The 18,719-nt window shown below is 39.1% G+C and overlaps 1 protein-coding gene across 4 annotated transcripts in view; it reads left to right on the top strand.

Moving 5' to 3' along the window:
- CWH43 (cell wall biogenesis 43 C-terminal homolog) overlaps positions 1–3,588 on the top strand; it is a 58,489-nt gene extending 54,901 nt beyond the window's left edge. For 2 of the 4 annotated variants that reach the window (XM_019799839.2, XM_002919409.4), the window contains one exon: positions 2,696–3,588. In XM_019799839.2, coding sequence (XP_019655398.1) covers positions 2,696–2,774 — 79 coding nt within the window. In that variant the 3' untranslated portion in view covers positions 2,775–3,588. Of the gene's footprint in view, positions 1–193; positions 488–2,695 lie in introns of those variants that run through there. The other 2 variants (XM_019799837.2, XM_034671830.1) reach the window with 2 other exon arrangements.
- The last annotated feature ends 15,131 nt before the right edge of the window (positions 3,589–18,719 follow it).

Here is an 18,719-nt window from a genome sequence, read left to right as displayed (position 1 = left end):
TGTGATTTTTTTTTCCTGTTCGTACATTTGTGCTGTCCGTGTACTCCTGGCATATTTCAGTAAAGCTGTTTGGAAGATAAAAAAAAGAAAAGTACATGGTGAATGCTGAATAGGCAGTAGATACAATAGCAACAGTAATATTTGTAGGAGTCACAGAAGTAAAATCCAAAGTTTTCTTCTTTTTTGTTGACAGAGATGACTTCTCAAATGGAAGCTAGAAAATCTGGGCAGATAAAGATTCCCCTATTTCCTTATACATCAAGAGTGTGAAGAAGTCCAAATAAAATATTTTTAGCTAATCACAACTGCAGATTGATCCAAACCACCTGCGAAGGAAGCTAGATCTGTTTTCCCACTCAGTTTAATTATGAAAATAGCAGAAGCATAAGTAGAAAGCTTGTCTTAATTTAAAAATTCCACATATATATATATGAACATGTATCAAATAAAAATAGTCAAAGAATACTAAGTTCATCAAAAATCCCATTCCTTTTGGGAGAAGATATTTGCAAATGACATTACAGATAAAGGACCTGGTATTCAAGATCTATAAAGAACTTCTCAAACTCAACACCCAAAAAACAATCAAATCAAAAAAATGGGGAAAAGACATGAACAGATGCTTCTCCAAAGAAGACATATGAATGGCTCACAGACACATGAAAAAATGTTCATCATTAGCCATCAGGGAAATTCAAATCAAAACCACATTAAGATACCACCTTATACCAGTTAGAATGGCAAAAATTAACAAGGCAGGAAATAACAAATGTTGGAGAGGATGTGGAGAAAGGGGAACCCTCTTACACTGTTGGTGGGAATGCAAGTTGGTACAGCCACTCTGGAAAACAGTGTGGAGGTTCTTAAAGACATTAAAAATAGACCTACCCTATGACCCAGCAATTGCACTACTGAGTATTTACCCCAAAGATACAGACGTAGTGAAAAGAAGGGGCACATGCATCCCAATGTTCATAGCACCAATGTTCACAATAGCCAAACTGTGGAAAGAGCCGAGATGCCCTTCAATAGATGAATGGATAAAGAAGATGTGGTCCATATATACAATGGAATATTACTCAGCCACCAGAAACGATGAATACCCAGCATTTGCATCAACTTGGATGGAACTGGAGGGGATTATGCTAGGTGAAGTAAGTCAATCAGAGAAAGACAATTATCATATGATTTCACTTACATGTGGAACATGAGGAATAGCAAGGAGGGCATTAGGAGAAGGAAGGGAAAAATGAAGGGGGGAAATCAGGGGGGAGATGAACCATGAAAGACTATGGACTCTGGGAAACAAACTGAGGGTTTCAGAGGGGAGGGGGGTAAGGGGATGGGTTAGCCCAGTGATGGGTATTAAGGAGGGCACGTACTGTAATGAGCACTGGGTATTATATACAAACAATGAATCATGGAACACTACATCAAAAACTAATGATGTACTGTATGGTGACTAACATAATAAAATAAAATAAAACTTAAAAAAATCCCATTCCTTAATTCAACAAGTTCTCTTTGAAGTACCACAATGTCATCACCATGCTAGGCCTTGAGCTAGATAGTGAGGACAAAATGGTGAATAAGATCAGGTCTTTGTCCTATGGGGCTTATGTTCTAGTGGGGAGATAAGCAATTCAAAAGTTATCACTGGTAATAGTTTTGGATACATCTTTGCTTTTTATATGCATATATATCACACAATTATCTCAACTTTATAATTAGATGAAACATATATGTACGTACGTGTGCGTCTGTATATTCATTCTATTTATTAATCTCATTTTTTTCATCCAGATAGTGTCTGGTGAGCCTCCTTCCATAATAGTGTATTCTTCTGAAAATGTTTTTAAACAATTGCATAATATACCATTATATGGCTGTACCAAATAGAGCTAACCAAGTTAGTTGTTTTTGCACTTTTATTCTTTCATTATTATAAGAAGTCTTCTGGGGACTCCTTATTATATCTTGGGGCATATCCTTGATTACTTTCCTAGGACTCAGTTGTAGTCATAGAATAGCAGATCAAAGGTGCTATTTTAATATTCCTTTTTATTGTTTTGCGATGACGAAAAAAGAGACCTCCTATTTCCTGCATTATGGAGGTTATGTGAATATTGCGATTGCTGATGAAGAAAAGGAAGTCAGTGGCTTCATTTACTCAGGTCTTAGCTTCCTTTCTAGTGCCTTTGTATTTCATATACCAACCAGGGCTGTATAATTAATTAATTATTCATCAGCAAGCTGAGTTGTTCATCTGTAGCACCTGTAGAAGACATAGAAGTTGAAATTGTGCCAAAGTAGATTACATATGCATTAATGTGACATAAATAACATTCCAGGTTTCATGATCCCTTCATCCATAAAATGGATATTATTCAAACTGAAGACTAGAGAGAAAATCCAGACTTATTTTCCGCCAATGTTATCAGCCAATAATTCTCAAACAGTTGTGCTTTTGGAATGATTCATAACCATGGAAAGAGGACTTTGAACGTTAAAATGGTAGTCTGCCTTTCCCATATGCATGAATCCTTCTTTATTTCTGCATTTGCTGTTTTGTAAATTGATCATTTCTCTCCTGGTTTTATAATAGATAAGTAAAACCATAACAGATTATGGCTGAAATTGTATATAAGAATGTACCTTCCTGAATGGCTTTTACATGTCATTTACATTTTTTTAGATTTGGATCCTACAAAGAAGGACACCATTATGAGAACAATCATCATTTTCATATGAGCACTCCCAAGTACTTTTTATGAACTATTTAAAACAGGATTAATTGAGCAAATCTAAGGACAACAAAGGTAGAAGAAGAAGAAGAGATGAATGAAAGTGGGGGAACTACACATAAAGAACCTCAATTTTGAAAAAAATATGGTATTTATGCAGTGGGAAATTCTATCAATTTATAAAATATATTGCTAAGTAAAAGCATTTCTCCAAATTGTTTTTCTTAAATTTCTGATAAAATATAGAATGTGGGATAATAAGAAAGTTTTACTGCTAGAGATAATAAAAATGTCATACCTTTTTACTGATTAAAAATAGGAAACTGATTTATTGATGAGCTAGAAGGGCTACTTAAAAAAACAACAGCCTTAAATTCCTCTTGGGACAAAGCAAAGAAAAAATGTTTAATGATTAAGTCTAATTGTTAGAAGAATTTTGTGTTCATATAACTATTGTGGACTCATCAGGAGAAGCTTTCCCATCACCATCCTTTCTGGAGCTATGATAGAATCATCTGTCTTTTCTCCCACGGCTGTACATGACCCACCGTGGTGTTATCTCCAGTCAGGCCCCAGGGGTCAGGGAGCACACCTCAGCACAGAAAGAGGTCCCACAGAATGCATTTTTCTTCCCAAGAACCAAACAGGTAGGTAATGGGGAGAAGTTAGCCCAACGGCACCACCTCTACAGTGAATAATAATTTAAATGTTGATAGAGCACATGCCATCTTAGAACTGCAAAGGGCCCTAAATGTTGTTTTATCTTCTGAAGGAGAGATAAAAAAGATAAGAGAAAGAAATTAAAATTCGTTTTTGGAGTACAGATCCTTTACCTCTTTGGTTAGGTTTATTCCTAGGTATCTTATGTTTTTGGTGCAATTGTAAACGGGTTCAATTCTTTAATTTCTCTTTCTTCTGTCTCATTGTTAGTGTATAGTAGTGCAACTGATTTTTGTGCATTGATTTTATATCCTGCAATGTTGCTAAATTCCTGTATGAGTTCCAGCAATTTTGGGGTGGAGTCTTTTGGGTTTTCCAAATAAAGTTTTATGTCATCTGAAAAAATGCTTCACATCGCTTGGCATCAGGGAAATACAAATCAAAACCACAATGAGATACCACCTCACACCAGTCAAAATGGCTAAAATTAGCAAGACAGGAAGCAGCAAGTGTTGGCAAGGATGCAGAGAAAGAGGAACCCTCTTACCGTGTTGGTGGGAATACAAGCTGGTGCAGACACTCTGGAAAATGGTATGGAGGTTCCTCAAGAAGTTAAAAATAGAGCTACCCTATGACCCAGCAATTGCATTATTGGGTATTTACCTCCAAAGAAACAAATGTACTGATCCAAAGGGGCACCTACACCCCAGTTTTCATAGCAGCAATGTCCACAATAGCCAAACTGTGGAAAGACCCAAGTTCCTATTGACAGATAAATGGATAAAGAAGATTTTATATATATATATATAAATGTATATGTGTATATATATGTGTGTATACACACACACACACAATGTAATATTACTCAGCCATCAGAAAGGGTGAATACTTACCATTTACATTGACGTGGATGGAACTGGAGGGTATTATGCTGAGCAAAATAAGTCAATCAGAGAAAGAAAATTATATGGTTTCACTCATACGTGGAACATAAGAAATGGCAAAGGCCCACAGGGGAAGGGAAGGAAAACAAAACAAACCAGGAAATCATCAAAGAGGGAGAAGAACTATGAAAGACTCTTAACTATAGGAAACAAACAGGGTTGCTGGAGGGGAGATGGGGAGGGGGTTGGGGTAAATGCGTGATGGGCATTAAGGAAGGTACGTGATGTGATGAGCACTGGGTGTTACATGAAACTGATAAATTATTGAATGCTACATCTGAAACTAATGATGTACTATAAATTGGCTAATTGAATTTAAGTAAAAAATATAAAGAAGAGTTAATATCTGTTCTCCTCAAACTATCCAAAAATATAGAAGAGGAAGGAAAGTTTCCAAATACATTCTATGAGGCCAGCATTACCCTGATACCAAAACCAAAGACACAATAAAAAAGAAAACTATAGGCCAATATCCCTGATGAACATAGATGTAAAACTCAACAAAATATTAGCAAACTGCATTCAACAATACATTAAAAGGATCACTGGGGTCAAGGGGAATTTATCTCAGGGATGCAAGAATGGTTCAATATGCGCAAATCAATCAATGTGACACACCACTTCAACAAAATGAAAGTTAAAAATCATATGGTCATCTCAGTAGATGCTGAGAAAGCATTTGACAAAATTCAACATCCATTCATGTCAAAAACTCAACAGAGTGGGTGTAAGAGGAACACATCTCAATATAATAAAGGCTATATATGAAAGATCCACAGCTAACATCATTCTCAACGGTGAGAAACTGAGAGCTTTCCCTCTAAGATCGGGAATAAGACAGGGATGTCCACTCTCACTACTTTTATTCAACATAGCACTGGAAGTCCTAGCCACAGTAATCAGACTAGAAAGAGAGAAAAATAAGAGGCATCTATATTGGTAAAGAAGTTAAACTGTCACTATTTGCAGATGTCATAATACTATATATAGAAAATCCTAAAAACTTCACCCAAACTACTAGATGAATTCAGAAAAGTTGCAGGATACAAAGTTAATATCCAGAAATCAATAGCATTTCTATACACTAAAAACAAAGTAGCAGAAAGAGAAATTAAGAAAATAGCTCCCTTTACAATTCCACCAAAAAGAATAAAGTACCTAAGAATAAACTTTAATGTAGGAGGTGAAAGACATATACTCTGAAAACTTAAAACTTGCATGAAATTGAAGATCACACAAACAAATGGAAAGATATTCCATGCTCATGGATTGGAAGAATTAATGGTTAAAATATCTATACTACCCAAAGCAATCCACGGATTCAATGCAATCCCTATCAAAATACCAAGAGCTACAACAAATAATCCTAAAACTTGTATAGAATCACAAAAGACCCCAAATAGGCAAAGCAATCTTGAGAAAGATGAACAAAGCTAGAAGTATCACATTCCCAGATTTTAAGGTATACTACAAAGCTGTCATCATCAAAACAATATAGTACTGGCACAAAAAAAGACTTGTATATCAATGGAATAGAATAGAGAGCCCAGAAATAAATACATGCTTATGTGGCCAATTAATTTACAATAAATGAGGCAAGACTATACAATGGGGTAAAGACCATCTCTTCAATAAATGGTATTGAGGAACACTGGACACCTACATGCAAGTCTGAAAGTGGACCACTTTCTTACACCACACACAAAAATAAACTCAAATGGATTAAAGACCTAAATGTGAGACCTGTAACTGTAAAAGTCCTAGAAGAGAACAAAGGCAGCAATTTCTCAGACATGAGATGTGGCAACATTTGTCTAGATATGTCTTCTAAGGCAAGAGCAAAAATAAATTATTGGGACTGCATAAAAATAAAAAACTTTTGCACAGTGAAGGAAACCATCAACAAAACAAAAAGGCAGCCTACTAAATGGGAGAAGATATTTGCAAATGATATATCCAATAAGGGGTCAATATCTAAAATATACAAAGGACTTATACAACTCAACACACACACACACACACACACACACACACACACACACCCCAATCTGATTGAAAAATGGGCAGAGGCCCTGAATAGACATTTTTCCAAAGAAGACATCCAAATGGCCCAATAGTTACATGAAAAGATGCTCAACATCACTCGTCATTAGGGAGATGCAAATCAAAACCACAATAAGGTATCACCTTATGAATGGCTAAAATAAAAAGGATAAGAAATGGCAAGTATGGCAAAGATGTGGAGAAAAAGGAACCCTTGTGCACTGTTGGTGGGAATGCAAATTGGTACAGCTGCTGTGGAAAACAGTGTGGAAGTTCCTCAAAAAATTAAAATAGAAATACCATATGATCCAACAATTCCACTACTGGGTATTTTCTCAAAGAAGATGAAAACCCTGTTTTGAAATTTGTAGCATTACTTACAATAGCCAAGATATGGAAGCAACCTAAATGTCCATTGATAGATAAGTGAGTAAGGAAGATATGATATGTGTACACACACACACACACACACACACACACAGGAATATTATGTAGCCATACAAAAGGGTGAGATTGTGCCATATGAGACAGCATGGATGGACCTAGAAAGTGTTGTGGTAAGTGAAGTAAGTCAGACTGAGAAAGACAAATATGACTTCAATCATATGTGGAATCTAAAAAAACAAATGAATAAACAAACAAAAAGCAAAACCAGACCTATTAATATAGAGAACAAACTGATGGTTGCCAGAGGGGAGGGGGAAGACGGTTGGGCAAAAATGGGTGAAGGGGAGTAGGCATTTCCAGTTATGGAATGAATAAGTCACGGGAATAGAAGGCATAACACAGGGAATACAGTTGATGAAATTCTAATAGTGCTCTATGGGGACAGATGGTCGCGACACTTGTGGTGAGCACAGCGTCATGTATAAACGTGTCAAATCACTGTGCTGCACAGCTGCAACTCATATAACATCATGTGTCAACTATACTCTAAAAATTTTTTTAAATTAAAAAAAAATTCTACAAATGATTTGGTACTTTAAAAAGTGGAGCCTAACTCTCCTTTTTTGAGTGGGGATAGACGTAATGAATCTCTCCTGCTGAAGAGAATAAAGTGAAAGTGATGGCATGTGACTTCCAAGCTGAGGTTGTAAGAGATATTGCGGTTCCTGCCTTCGTCTCACTCTCCTGGGTCTGAGAGAGGCCAGCTGCCATATCATAAGCAGCTCTGAGGAAAGGTAGTGAGGAACTAAGGCCTCTTGCCAATGGCCATGTCAGTGAACCACCTCAGACGTGGCACATCCAGCCTCAGCCAAGTGTCAGACTGTACTTCAGCCCCAGCTGACATCTTGACTGCAACTCATGAGAGACCTAAGTCCAACCGTGTAGCTCGGCTGTTCCTAAATTCTTAACAGACGATAACTCTTGTTTTAAGCCACCTAGGTACTGGGGCAATTGGCTATGCAGTTAGTTAGATAACTAACACAGCCCTTGAGCCTATTCACGTTTGGGGAACTCTGAGAGCCCGACAACAACCATAGTTCTGTGCTAGCACAAGGTGTGGTGGAGGTGTCACCTGAGAAAGACATTGCCCTTTTCTCTGGAACCTAACTGCCAGTTTGGGGAGACAGAAAGATACAAGAACAGCTTGAATAGTAACTACTGACTGTTGACCTTCTATTGAACCAAGTGCTTTACCAACATTATCTCCTGACAGCAATACTAAAAAGTTACGTAATCTAGATGCCAACTGGGGTCCCCTTACTTTCAGCTCTGGATAAGATGGCTGGAATCATTCTGAAGATAGTGCCCTGAAGACAGCATTCTCCCCAAGATTTCTGGGAATCGTGGGAGGTTAAAGGGCAAGGTTCACATTTTTATGATCTCTCTCACTTATTTTCCACTGTCATAATTCAGTTCACAGATGGTCTCACTCTTGCACTTCTGACTTGGCTTATGCTACAATGCAAGGTCGAGAGAGTGCATTTAATGCACCTAGCCAGTGCCTGGCACTCAGCAGGTACTCAGTAATTCCCAAAGTTCTGGGGAAGCAGATCTACACTGACAGCAAGTGACGCCTCTGTACTGTGACAAGCAAACATAGACCTCCTTTCTTCCCTTGACTTCCTCAAAGCAAAGTAAAACAAAACACGCTCACCATGTGTTTTAATGGGTTGCATATTTTACTGAAGATCTTGAAAGACAGAGAAGAGTTTACATTATAGAAACCCAAAACACCTTTAAATAGAATAGATATTCTTTTGTTTTACAAATCTTTTGTCTCCTTCACATCATGTAGTTTAGGGATCTCCCTCTTAACCTTCTCTGGGTTTCCACATCTACCCCATATATCTGTTAATTTCTAATTCAGATCAGATTATCTCTTTTTTTTAAGTCTCCTTACTCATCAAGCTCTCAGGACCTACTTACATCTCAAATAGCTTATCCAAGGTGGAGATTTCAATACTCCTCTCTCAGTAAATGACAGAATAAGCAGAAAGTTTGAACAATACAGTTAATCTTAACCTAACGTAATTAATGTATAGAACAGTGCCCCAAGGCAACTTCAAATTACTCATTCTTTTTAAGTGCACATGGAATATTTACCCAAATTGACCATTTCCTGGCCAAAAAACCAAAATTCAACAAATATCAAAACAATTAATACGGAGTTTATTCTCTAATGACAATGAAACTAAGCTAGAAACAAATAGCAAAAAGATAATGAGAAACCCCAAAATATTGGAAATAGAATAATAAACTTCTAAGTAACCCATGGGTCAAAGAAGAGCTCACAATGAAAATATTTTGAACTAAATAGTACTGAAAATATGGCATATCGAGAAATACTGGTAACTTAAATAGATCATTGACCCTCTATTGAACCAAGTGTTTTACCAAAATTATTTTGTTAATGGGCATCATCCAATCCAACCAGATATACCTGTATCTATAGCTATCTATATCTATGCTATATATAGGTATCTATCTATCTATCTATCTATTATCTATCTATCTATCTATCTATCTATCTATCTATCTATCCATCTATCTATCAATCAATCATCTTCATCTCCTATTGTTCTGTTCTCTGGAGAACCCAGACTAATACAATATCAAAACTGAAAAGAATGTTAAATGAAAGTAAAATTACAGGCCAATCTCTATCATGGGCATGGATGTAAAATTCCTAAATGAAATACTGGCAAACCAAATCCAGCATTGTATAAAAAGATAATATGTTATGAATAAGTTAGGTTTATTCCAGGATGCAGTCTCAGTTTAACATTTGGAAGTCTAACAATATAATTCTCCACCTCAATATATGTAAAGATATATCTAAGAAAGCACTTGATAGAACTTGATACCCATTCATTATTTTTTTAAAGATTTTATTTATTTATTTGAGAAAGAGAGAGAGCAGGGGGAGGAGCAGAGGGGAAGGAAGAGGGAGGGGAGAGAATCCCAAACAGACTCCGCACTGAGTGTGGAGCCCCACGTGGGGCTTGATCCCATGACCTTGAGATAATGATCTGAGATGAAGCCAAGAGTTGGACGCCCAACTGACTGAGCCACCTGGGCATCCCCTATTCATTATTTTTTTAAAAATGTCTTAGTAAACTGGGAGTAAAAAGAAAACTTTGTTAACTTAATAAAGCATATGTACAAAATCTTACAGTGAACATGACAACAGGGAACTATTGAATGATTTTTTTCTTGAGATCAGGCATGCCTTTTTTGATGAGATTAACGAATGCCTGCTATGACTATTTCAATTGTACTAGCGGTCCTAGCCAGTACAATACGGCTAGAAAAACAAAAGTTAGTATAAGAATTGGAAAAGAAAAAATAAAATTGTCATAACTTCAGATCACAAGACAGCTTATGTAAGAAAACCCATCAGAATCTACAGATATACTTTTAGAATTACTGGAAGAAGAAATCAAATGGAAAACACCCATGTGAGGAGAAATGGGAAATAAGTCATCACTCAAAAGAACTGCAAGCCTGCTTCAAGTCATTCTAAGTCCTTGTTCCTTAAAGTATGGAACCATGGACCATCAGCACTGTATTAGTTAGGGTTCTCCAGAGAGACAGAACTAATAGGATGGAGATTAGATAGATGGATGGATGGATGGATGGATAGATAGATATAGAGATATATCCATCTGTATAAATGGATATTATATGAACTTGGCTCATACAATTACAGAGGCTGAGAAGTCCAATAATCTACCATCTGCAAGCTGGAGACCCAGAAGAGCTGGTGGTGTAATTCAGTCTAAGTCTGAAGGCCTGAACCCGGGAAACCAATGATACAGATTCCAGTCTGGGTTTGAAGGCCTGAGAACCAGGAGAGCTGAGGGCAGGAGATCTACATCCTAGCTCAAGCAACCAGGCAAGAAGAAAAGGGTAAAATCCCCCTTCCTCCACCTTTTGTTCTACTCAAGCCCTCAATAGACTGGATGATGTCTCCTGAGGAGGGAAATATACTTTACAGAGTCCACAGATCTAAATGCTCATCTCATCCAGACACACCCTTGTAGAAATACCCAGAAATGATGTTTAATCTGGGCATCCTGTGGCCAGTCAAGTTGACATGTAAAATTAACCATCACAAGCACTGACATCATTGGGGGGCTGGTTAAAAATATGGAGTCTCAAGGTTTGCCCCAGTTCTACTAAATCAAAATTTGCACTTTAACAAGATCCATAACTTATATCAGTTTGAGAAGCCCTGATCTCAAGCCCTGAACTGAGATTGAGGTGATTCTGGATGGCTGATGCCCCTAGACACCTGGCAAAATAAGTAAATAAAATACGATAAAATAAAATACAATGAATAATCCTCTTAGGAGGAAGATAATAGATCTCACATTATTTCTACAAATAATTTTAATTCACAATGTCAGCTACACAACCAAAGATGAGTGAGCACAATAGGAGATAAGATGTCATAAACCATGATCAGCAGAAACAATAGAACAGACATACTGAGGCTTCAGGTATAGGATTTATCAGATACAGTCTATAAAAAATTATGCTCACTGTGTTTAAGGACATAAAAGCCATGTTTGAACATTCTGACAGGAAATGAAAACAATAAAAAGTGATGTGACAGATTTGAAAAAAAGAAAAATTCTAGAATGCTCAAAAATACTATAACTGAAATTAAGAATTCAGTGAAATGTTTTTTTTTTTAAGATTTTATTTATTTAAGTATTTGAGAGAGAGAGCAGGGGGATGGACAGAGGGAGAGGGAAAGGGAAAGACTCTCAAGCAGACTCTACACTGAGCATGGAGCCCCACGTGGGGCTTGATCTTACAACCCTGAGATCATGACCTGAAATGAAACAGACTGAGTCACCCAGGCGCCCAATAAAAACATATTTAATAATCTCTTTACACCTTCATGGTAGTGTGCTTCAAAGTAGTAGGCATGTCAAAGGATACACCTTTCACTCGTTTTACCAGAAAGTACCCGGAGCACTGGTATGAAACAATCCCCCTTAACCTGATGGTTACCATTCTAACGCAAGTTCAGTAATTCAGACCACCTCTAACCGTGTGGTCTGGCACATGCTTGCTGTTGCCGAGTCCTGAGCTAAAATAAAGGCCCTGATGTTTTGGGTGGGGTGAGGGTGTGGCTGCGACAATCTCTCTGATTTCGGGGCCCTCTGAGCAGACCCACTGGACTGCCTTGGAGTAGGAGGCTAAGGCCTGTGGTAGATTGGGGGAAGGGAGCTCAAGGGGACTGCTTTGGGGACTTTGAGAAGGTGGCTGAACTTGAAATGATATTAATAAGCTAGCAACCCAGCAGAACACAACATGCTCTTACCTCTCCTTATTTTTAGGGATTCTGAGGAAATCTATGGATTAGAAATTAAATCAATTCAATGGAAATCTGGGATTCCTGTTAATGATAACACCAGAGTCCATATTCCATAATTGGATACCGGATGACTGGGAGTTCTGGGGACCTAATCCCTCCTCAATTGTAGCTTCCTTTGTAGAGAAGGAAAGTGTACAGATTCCTCATGTTTGCACTGCTTCCTGGCAGAGTAAGATAATATACAAACATTTTTTTTTTTGCCATAACAGAAACTTTCTAACAATATCCCTGTAAACATTTTCTAACATTTCTGGCAGTTTTCCATTTAGATTTATTTTTTCCTCTTAAAAAATTTAGCTAGCTAGCAATATGTTGAAATATGGCTTTTGTTTTCTTCCTTTCTTTCTTTTTTTCTAGATTCCTTTTAAATTTAAGATGAGAATTCACTTGTTTCTTGAGTATGTCTTTAGGGGGACAGGTATTATGGACTGTTTGTGTGCCCCCCAAAATTCATATGTTGAAATCCCACTCCCTCATGTGATGGCATTAGGAAGTAGAGCCTTTCAGAGGAAATAAGGTCATAAGGGTGGAGATGTCGTGAATAGGATTAGTGCCCTTGTAAAGAAGACACTCAAGAACTCTCTCTCTCCCTGCTCTTCACCATATGACGATACAAGGAGAAGACAGCCGTCTACAAACCAGGAAAAGGGCTCTCACCAGATACTGGATCAGCCAGCCCCTTGATCTTGTACTTCCCTGTCTCCAGAACTGTGAGAAATATTTGTTGTTTAAGCCACCCAGTCTATGGGTCGTTTGTTATAGCAGCCCAAACTGACTAGAACAGGTCTGATAACCCAGTGACTCAAACTGGGGTGGGGGTGGTCAGTAGAGAGAGGAAGGGAGTCCAGAAGGGAAAAATGGAAACATCCCAATCTCTGACCCTACTTTACAGTGAACACACTCGTAATAGCTGATGTCTCCTCTATTCTGGACACCAGGCTCTCCTTTCTACTCTCTTTGCTCTCCAACTGAATTTTCACTTGGTGGAATCTGGCAATTCAAGTGTTGTGTTCTCTTGCCTCCCATTTCTTTTTTTTTTTTTTTAAAGATTTTTATTTATTTATTTGACAGAGATAGAGACAGCCAGCGAGAGAGGGAACACAAGCAGGGGGAGTGGGAGAGGAAGAAGCAGGCTCATAGCAGAGGAGCCTGACGTGGGGCTCGATCCCGTAACGCCGGGATCACGCCCTGAGCTGAAGGCAGACGCTTAACTGCTCTGCCACCCAGGCGCCCCTTGCCTCCCATTTCTTATTTGCTTTTTGAATTCCAGTATGCTTTTTAGATGATAAGATGGTTTCTGGGAACAATGGAAAAGACAAAAACAAAACAAAGAGAAGTGCTTATCTGCTGTGGAGTGGTGAATTTATCTTACTTTGTACAATTGGGTCAGTAGCTGTTTTCATTCCTGTGCATTTGGGAAGCATCTGATTACTTTAGTTACAGCTTCCTACGAGCTAATAATTCCATCTCTTACTCTTTTTTCTCACTCTCAGACTGCCTTAATCTATATTACGGAGCTCTAGAAGAGTTCATGCTTTGAGCTGCCCTCATCATGTGAACGGCAAGTAGGAGTGGTGACATAGCTGTTGCTTCAGAGTAAAGACATTGAAGAAGACTCTAGAATGGGAAACAGTCAAACACTGGTAAATTACCAGATACCCTTAATAAGCTGTAATTTCCCCCTGTACTCAGTTTTTAGGCATAAGAGGCAAATCATAAGAGAATATGCCCATTTCAGATTCTTGGAATTCATAATCACAGGGCTGGAGGGGACTCTGGAGACCAGGTAAATCAGCTCTCATTCTTCAGGTGAGAAAATGTAATTCAGAGGGACTAGGTGACTGATGGAAGGACTCACCTAAATAACAGGAAAGCTGGAACAGGAATACAGCTTTCTTGACTCCCTGGCCCAGCATTCCACCTTCTTCATGATGCTGCCTCTTATAAAATTGTTGGGGGGGGAAGGATTTCCAAGGAATATCATGAAGATCTGATAGATAGTCCAAACCTCTATACTACAAAAACTGATGCTCCGAATCGAGTTATGTCTGCCTGTCTTACACATGTCTCAAATACACAGATGGCGCTCTAGTCCTGGATTCACTGCCCTACTGGGACACCACCCTACTAGGATCTCCCACCTATTGCTTGCCCCTCCACCTGGACACTAGCGCAGAGCCCACATCTGCGGGTCAGATTTCTTTCCCAGCCACCCCCTGACCTCATTTGTCTCCTTCACTTTGTCAGACCCAGTGCCAGCAGCCCTGTGGAAGTTCTACCTCTTCATCTTGTGAGGTCCCTTGACCAGGGGGAACCCCAGCCCACTTGCTGGCTAACTTTGTCACCAACAGATTGCCTGGCTGACTGGCTGGCTGGCTGGCAGAGTTCATCCCACTTTCTCTTACTCTCCCCCTCTCTTCTGCCCCTCCAACATCACTCCTGCCTGAAAGAGGCAGGACTTTGCCTCTATTGGAGGCTGCGGGGACAGAGACTCAGTAGCAGTCTTGTGGCTAAGGACATTAGCTCCTTCTACCCATAGCTGGTCTCTTTCTTTGAGGTCAGGGTCTACCACTGCCCTTGCTTCCATTCCAAGAATTTATTTGAAGGATTAGGCCAGTGCTCTTCAAACATTTTAATGTGTACAGCCGTATTATTTAAAATTTAAACATTGAGCAATGCAGTGTATACTCTCAATGCATCTATTTATAACATATATATATATATGCTAATATAAATCCGTATATCAAATATAAGTAAAGCTTAATTTGCCTCCAATATTTTGGGATAAAAAGAAATACACACAGAAGTTGTAATAGCTTCTCCTTGCACTTCCTCCCTCCCCCGCCACTCCCCAGAACGGCTGAATTAGGCAGTGGATGGAGCCACAAATGGGATATGTCGGCATTCAGTAATAGTAATAATAATTGCTGCCCCTTTTGGAGAACTTCCTGTGTGCCAGGCATGGTACCAAGCTTTTCGTTAAAATGTTCCATGGAATTTTTGCAGGAGCACCATGTGGTTGGCATTATTGATTCCCATTTTATTGTTGAGGACACGGAGGCTTACAGATGCTGAGCTCTGCTCGTGGTCGCCACTAGCAAGAGGCAGGGCGGAATCCAAGCTCGGTCTCTCTGATTTGAACCATGTTTTAGTCGCTGTACCCGGCTGTTTCAGGGATCAACAGCAGACAGCTGCCAAGGGCTTCCCGGGGATGGGCTCTGTGTTGAGCCCCGGACAGACACAGGCAGCAGGATGCAGACGCTACCTCCCCGAAGCTGTTGCCCTATGGGTGGGCTCTGACACCCTGCAGAGTCCCTCAGATCTGACTGAGAAGGGTTTGATAATGTGGGTATATTTTATGGGGCTTAAAGAAATCACTGTGTGGAATTGGCTGGGGACATTTTTTTGAAACCTTAAAATACATAATTATGCAGCATTATAAAACATTTGTAATTCTATTGGCATTGTGTCTTGGAATCTTATTATCATTTATAGTGTTATTTCAGGGGGAAAATGAATTTTAAGTTTCAAACACTCAACTTATAGAGTAACTTTTCACAGATCTTGGATTTCCTGAACAACTTACTAAGGCAAGAAAGTTATTATGGCATTTTGGAAAGATTTTCAACAAGAAACACTGATGGAATTTTCAGATACAGTACCATGTTTTTGTATAGTCTGGCTAATTGATTTTATTATTTCAAAATACTCTAAGGTGAATATAATCATAGGAAAAGAAAAGAAATCATTGTTCCAAATTCTTTTATGAAATAAATAACTTGAAGCCTGATAGTATCTTTGCTGAGCTGGAGTTTGCATTAGTATCCCTCACTTACAAAGCCTTGGCCTTTATCAGAATAAATATCTAGTCGTTGAATGTATTTCTCTTAATCTCCACTGCTGTCACCTGATGGCAAGTGACTGCATCCCTAAGTAGTAATGGCAAATGTCACCAAAATTAATACTTGGTAAATGCCTGTGTTCAGAGACTGCATTTGCTCTTGTATATACTATTGACAAAACATGTTGCTTTGCAGTCTACAAGTTCTTTTCCATCTACAGTCTCTTTTTGAGTCTCACAATCGTCTACAGTGGATTACCTATTATTATATAATAAACTATGTCTCATGATTTTGCAGGTTAGAAATTTGGGTAGAACTTGGCTGGGCAATCCTTCTAAGTGGCATTGACTGGGGTCACTTGCTGGCGTGTGGATGGTGGCTGGGCTGGACTGGAGAGTCCAAGTTGGTTTTACCACATGACTGTGCCCTGATGAGGACAGCTGGAAGGCTAGACTTAGCTGAGCCCTTTAGCTGTTCTCTCTATGTCGTTGGGTAGTTGGGTTTTATATATGGTGGCTCAGGGCTCCCAAAGTAAGTATTCCAGGAGATAGAAAAATGGAAGCTTCCAGAAGAGTAAGGTCTAGGCTCAGAAATTGAACAATGTCACTTCTGCCATATCCTATTGAACCAGGACTCCACATCTCAATAGGAGAGGTGTCAAAAAGTGTGTGGCCATCTTTAATCTGCCACAGCTAGATTTCAGGAGGCCTTATGTGCATTCGCTAGCTGAGGAAACTAATACTCAGGCTGAGTTGATTTGCCCAGAACAGCACACTTAGTAACTGCTGATTCTGAGACCAGCGTACATACATTGCAAGACACCTTATTGGACCCAAATAAATAATTTTCTGAGGGACATAATATGCAAATGTTGCTTCTTTTTTTGCTCCTCCTCTTTTAAATGTCACTGGATATGTCCAGGGTATTCGGGGCCTCGAGGGGCCTTCTGTGTCTCTTTCTGATGGTACATGTCCCCAGTGCCTCTCTTCTCTCATTTGGCCTGTTTCCTTTCTGAGGCAGGAATGAGGTGAGAGGCAGGAATGAGGTGAGAGGCAGGAATGAGGTGAGGGGCAGGAGGGAAAAGGTGGAAGACCGTCTGTGAGAACTAGATAACTGTAGTCATGCCAGATGATGCCCTCAATGTACGCTGCTGGCTTAACATTGCTCTGAGTTCTGAGCCAGCAAGGACTGAACCCATGGAAGAAGCGCCATTTATCTGGGATTAATGGGGGTGGAAAACTAGGGAGGAAAGGAATAGCTGTAGGGCAAGCAGTGTGCATGAGCCGTTTTGTTGATCCATATGCATCAGGCCTTTGGAATCTGGTTTGAAATCGAGACTTAATTCAACAAAAGCCAGAGCATGGGTCATAGCAGTCTTTCTGTACAGCACAAATGGCTTTTTGCAAAGCACCTCTCAGTCCATGACATTTGCTCTATTGCTCAGATTTGGTCACAGGAAATTCTGGGGATATCTCTGGCAAAAGGTACTTTGTCTTTACTAATAAGCTATGCTTCGACTTGCCTTTATGTTGAAATTTCAAAAGATGCTTATTTTCTCATCCATTGAAGCAATGGCTTTTTCTTTTTGCTTTTATAGTACAGCCTATTGCTATAATTTATAATATTATATCTTAATTATATCATATTTTATTTATAATACAATTATATTGCTACAGTAGCCTCTTGCTACTATAGCCCATTGCTATAATAACCTTTAGATTTAAATTTATGCGCCAAGTTTTTGCAAATACCTTGTCTCTCTTCTCTTTCAAAGTGCTGGGACTGGTTTCATTTACTGCATATAAGACTGCCTCACTTCCCCCCCACCAAACAGCAACAGCACTGAAGAAATCTACAAGAGCACCTTGGAAATCTACATCATATGTGAGTAGGGAAAAAGTCCCTTCCAAGTGCTTCTGAATGTATCCGTGCTGAACAGCACATCACTTACAGAGAGCCAGGACTTCAAAGTAACAGCAAAATTAAAGTTCAATCAGAGAGTCATTCACTCAGAACATTTTTGCTTTGTGGATATCAAGTACCACATGTACTTGCAGTGGCCAGAATTGCCATAAAAGGAACAACAGGGGTGCTAGATTGCATTACCTGAAAGTGATGGTAGCTATTATTACAAAGGGAAAAAAATTAAGGCAGAGGAAAGATGATAGGAGTAGAGTTAGCTGAAAATGAAAGGCAGAGTGCTTGAGCATGACGGGGGGATATTAGTGGGACCGAGAGCTGTGCCCATCTGATGTGTCCCTTTATTATCTCCTTTATTTGCAACGTTTGAGGTTTGGGAAATTTCTGTGATTTCTGAAGTGCCACCTAGCCAGCCTCTCTGGCAAGGAGAGCCAGGGTGGCTCAGTTTCATGCACTCATTTCCAAAATGGATCTTTCACTCCTGGAGCTGCATAAGACAATTATCTGGGTGAAGGGAAAATATTAATTAGAATTACTATTTTCTTCCATCGTATTTTTGTGCTTTAAATTTCTGCCTTGAGGTTACGGTTATAGCAATGCTATTGAAACCCAGGTCCATCAGAGGCAGCATCGACATCACCTGGGAACCTGTTAGAAGCACAAATTCTTTGAAAAATGTCATTGGTATTTTGATCGGGATGGCATTGAAAGTGTAGATTGCTCTGGGTAG

Source organism: Ailuropoda melanoleuca, chromosome 11 (assembly GCF_002007445.2).
Source record: "Ailuropoda melanoleuca isolate Jingjing chromosome 11, ASM200744v2, whole genome shotgun sequence".
NCBI lineage: Eukaryota > Metazoa > Chordata > Mammalia > Carnivora > Ursidae > Ailuropoda > Ailuropoda melanoleuca.
Note: the sequence above shows the minus strand (reverse complement) of the source record. Positions and strands in the feature narration are given on the sequence as shown.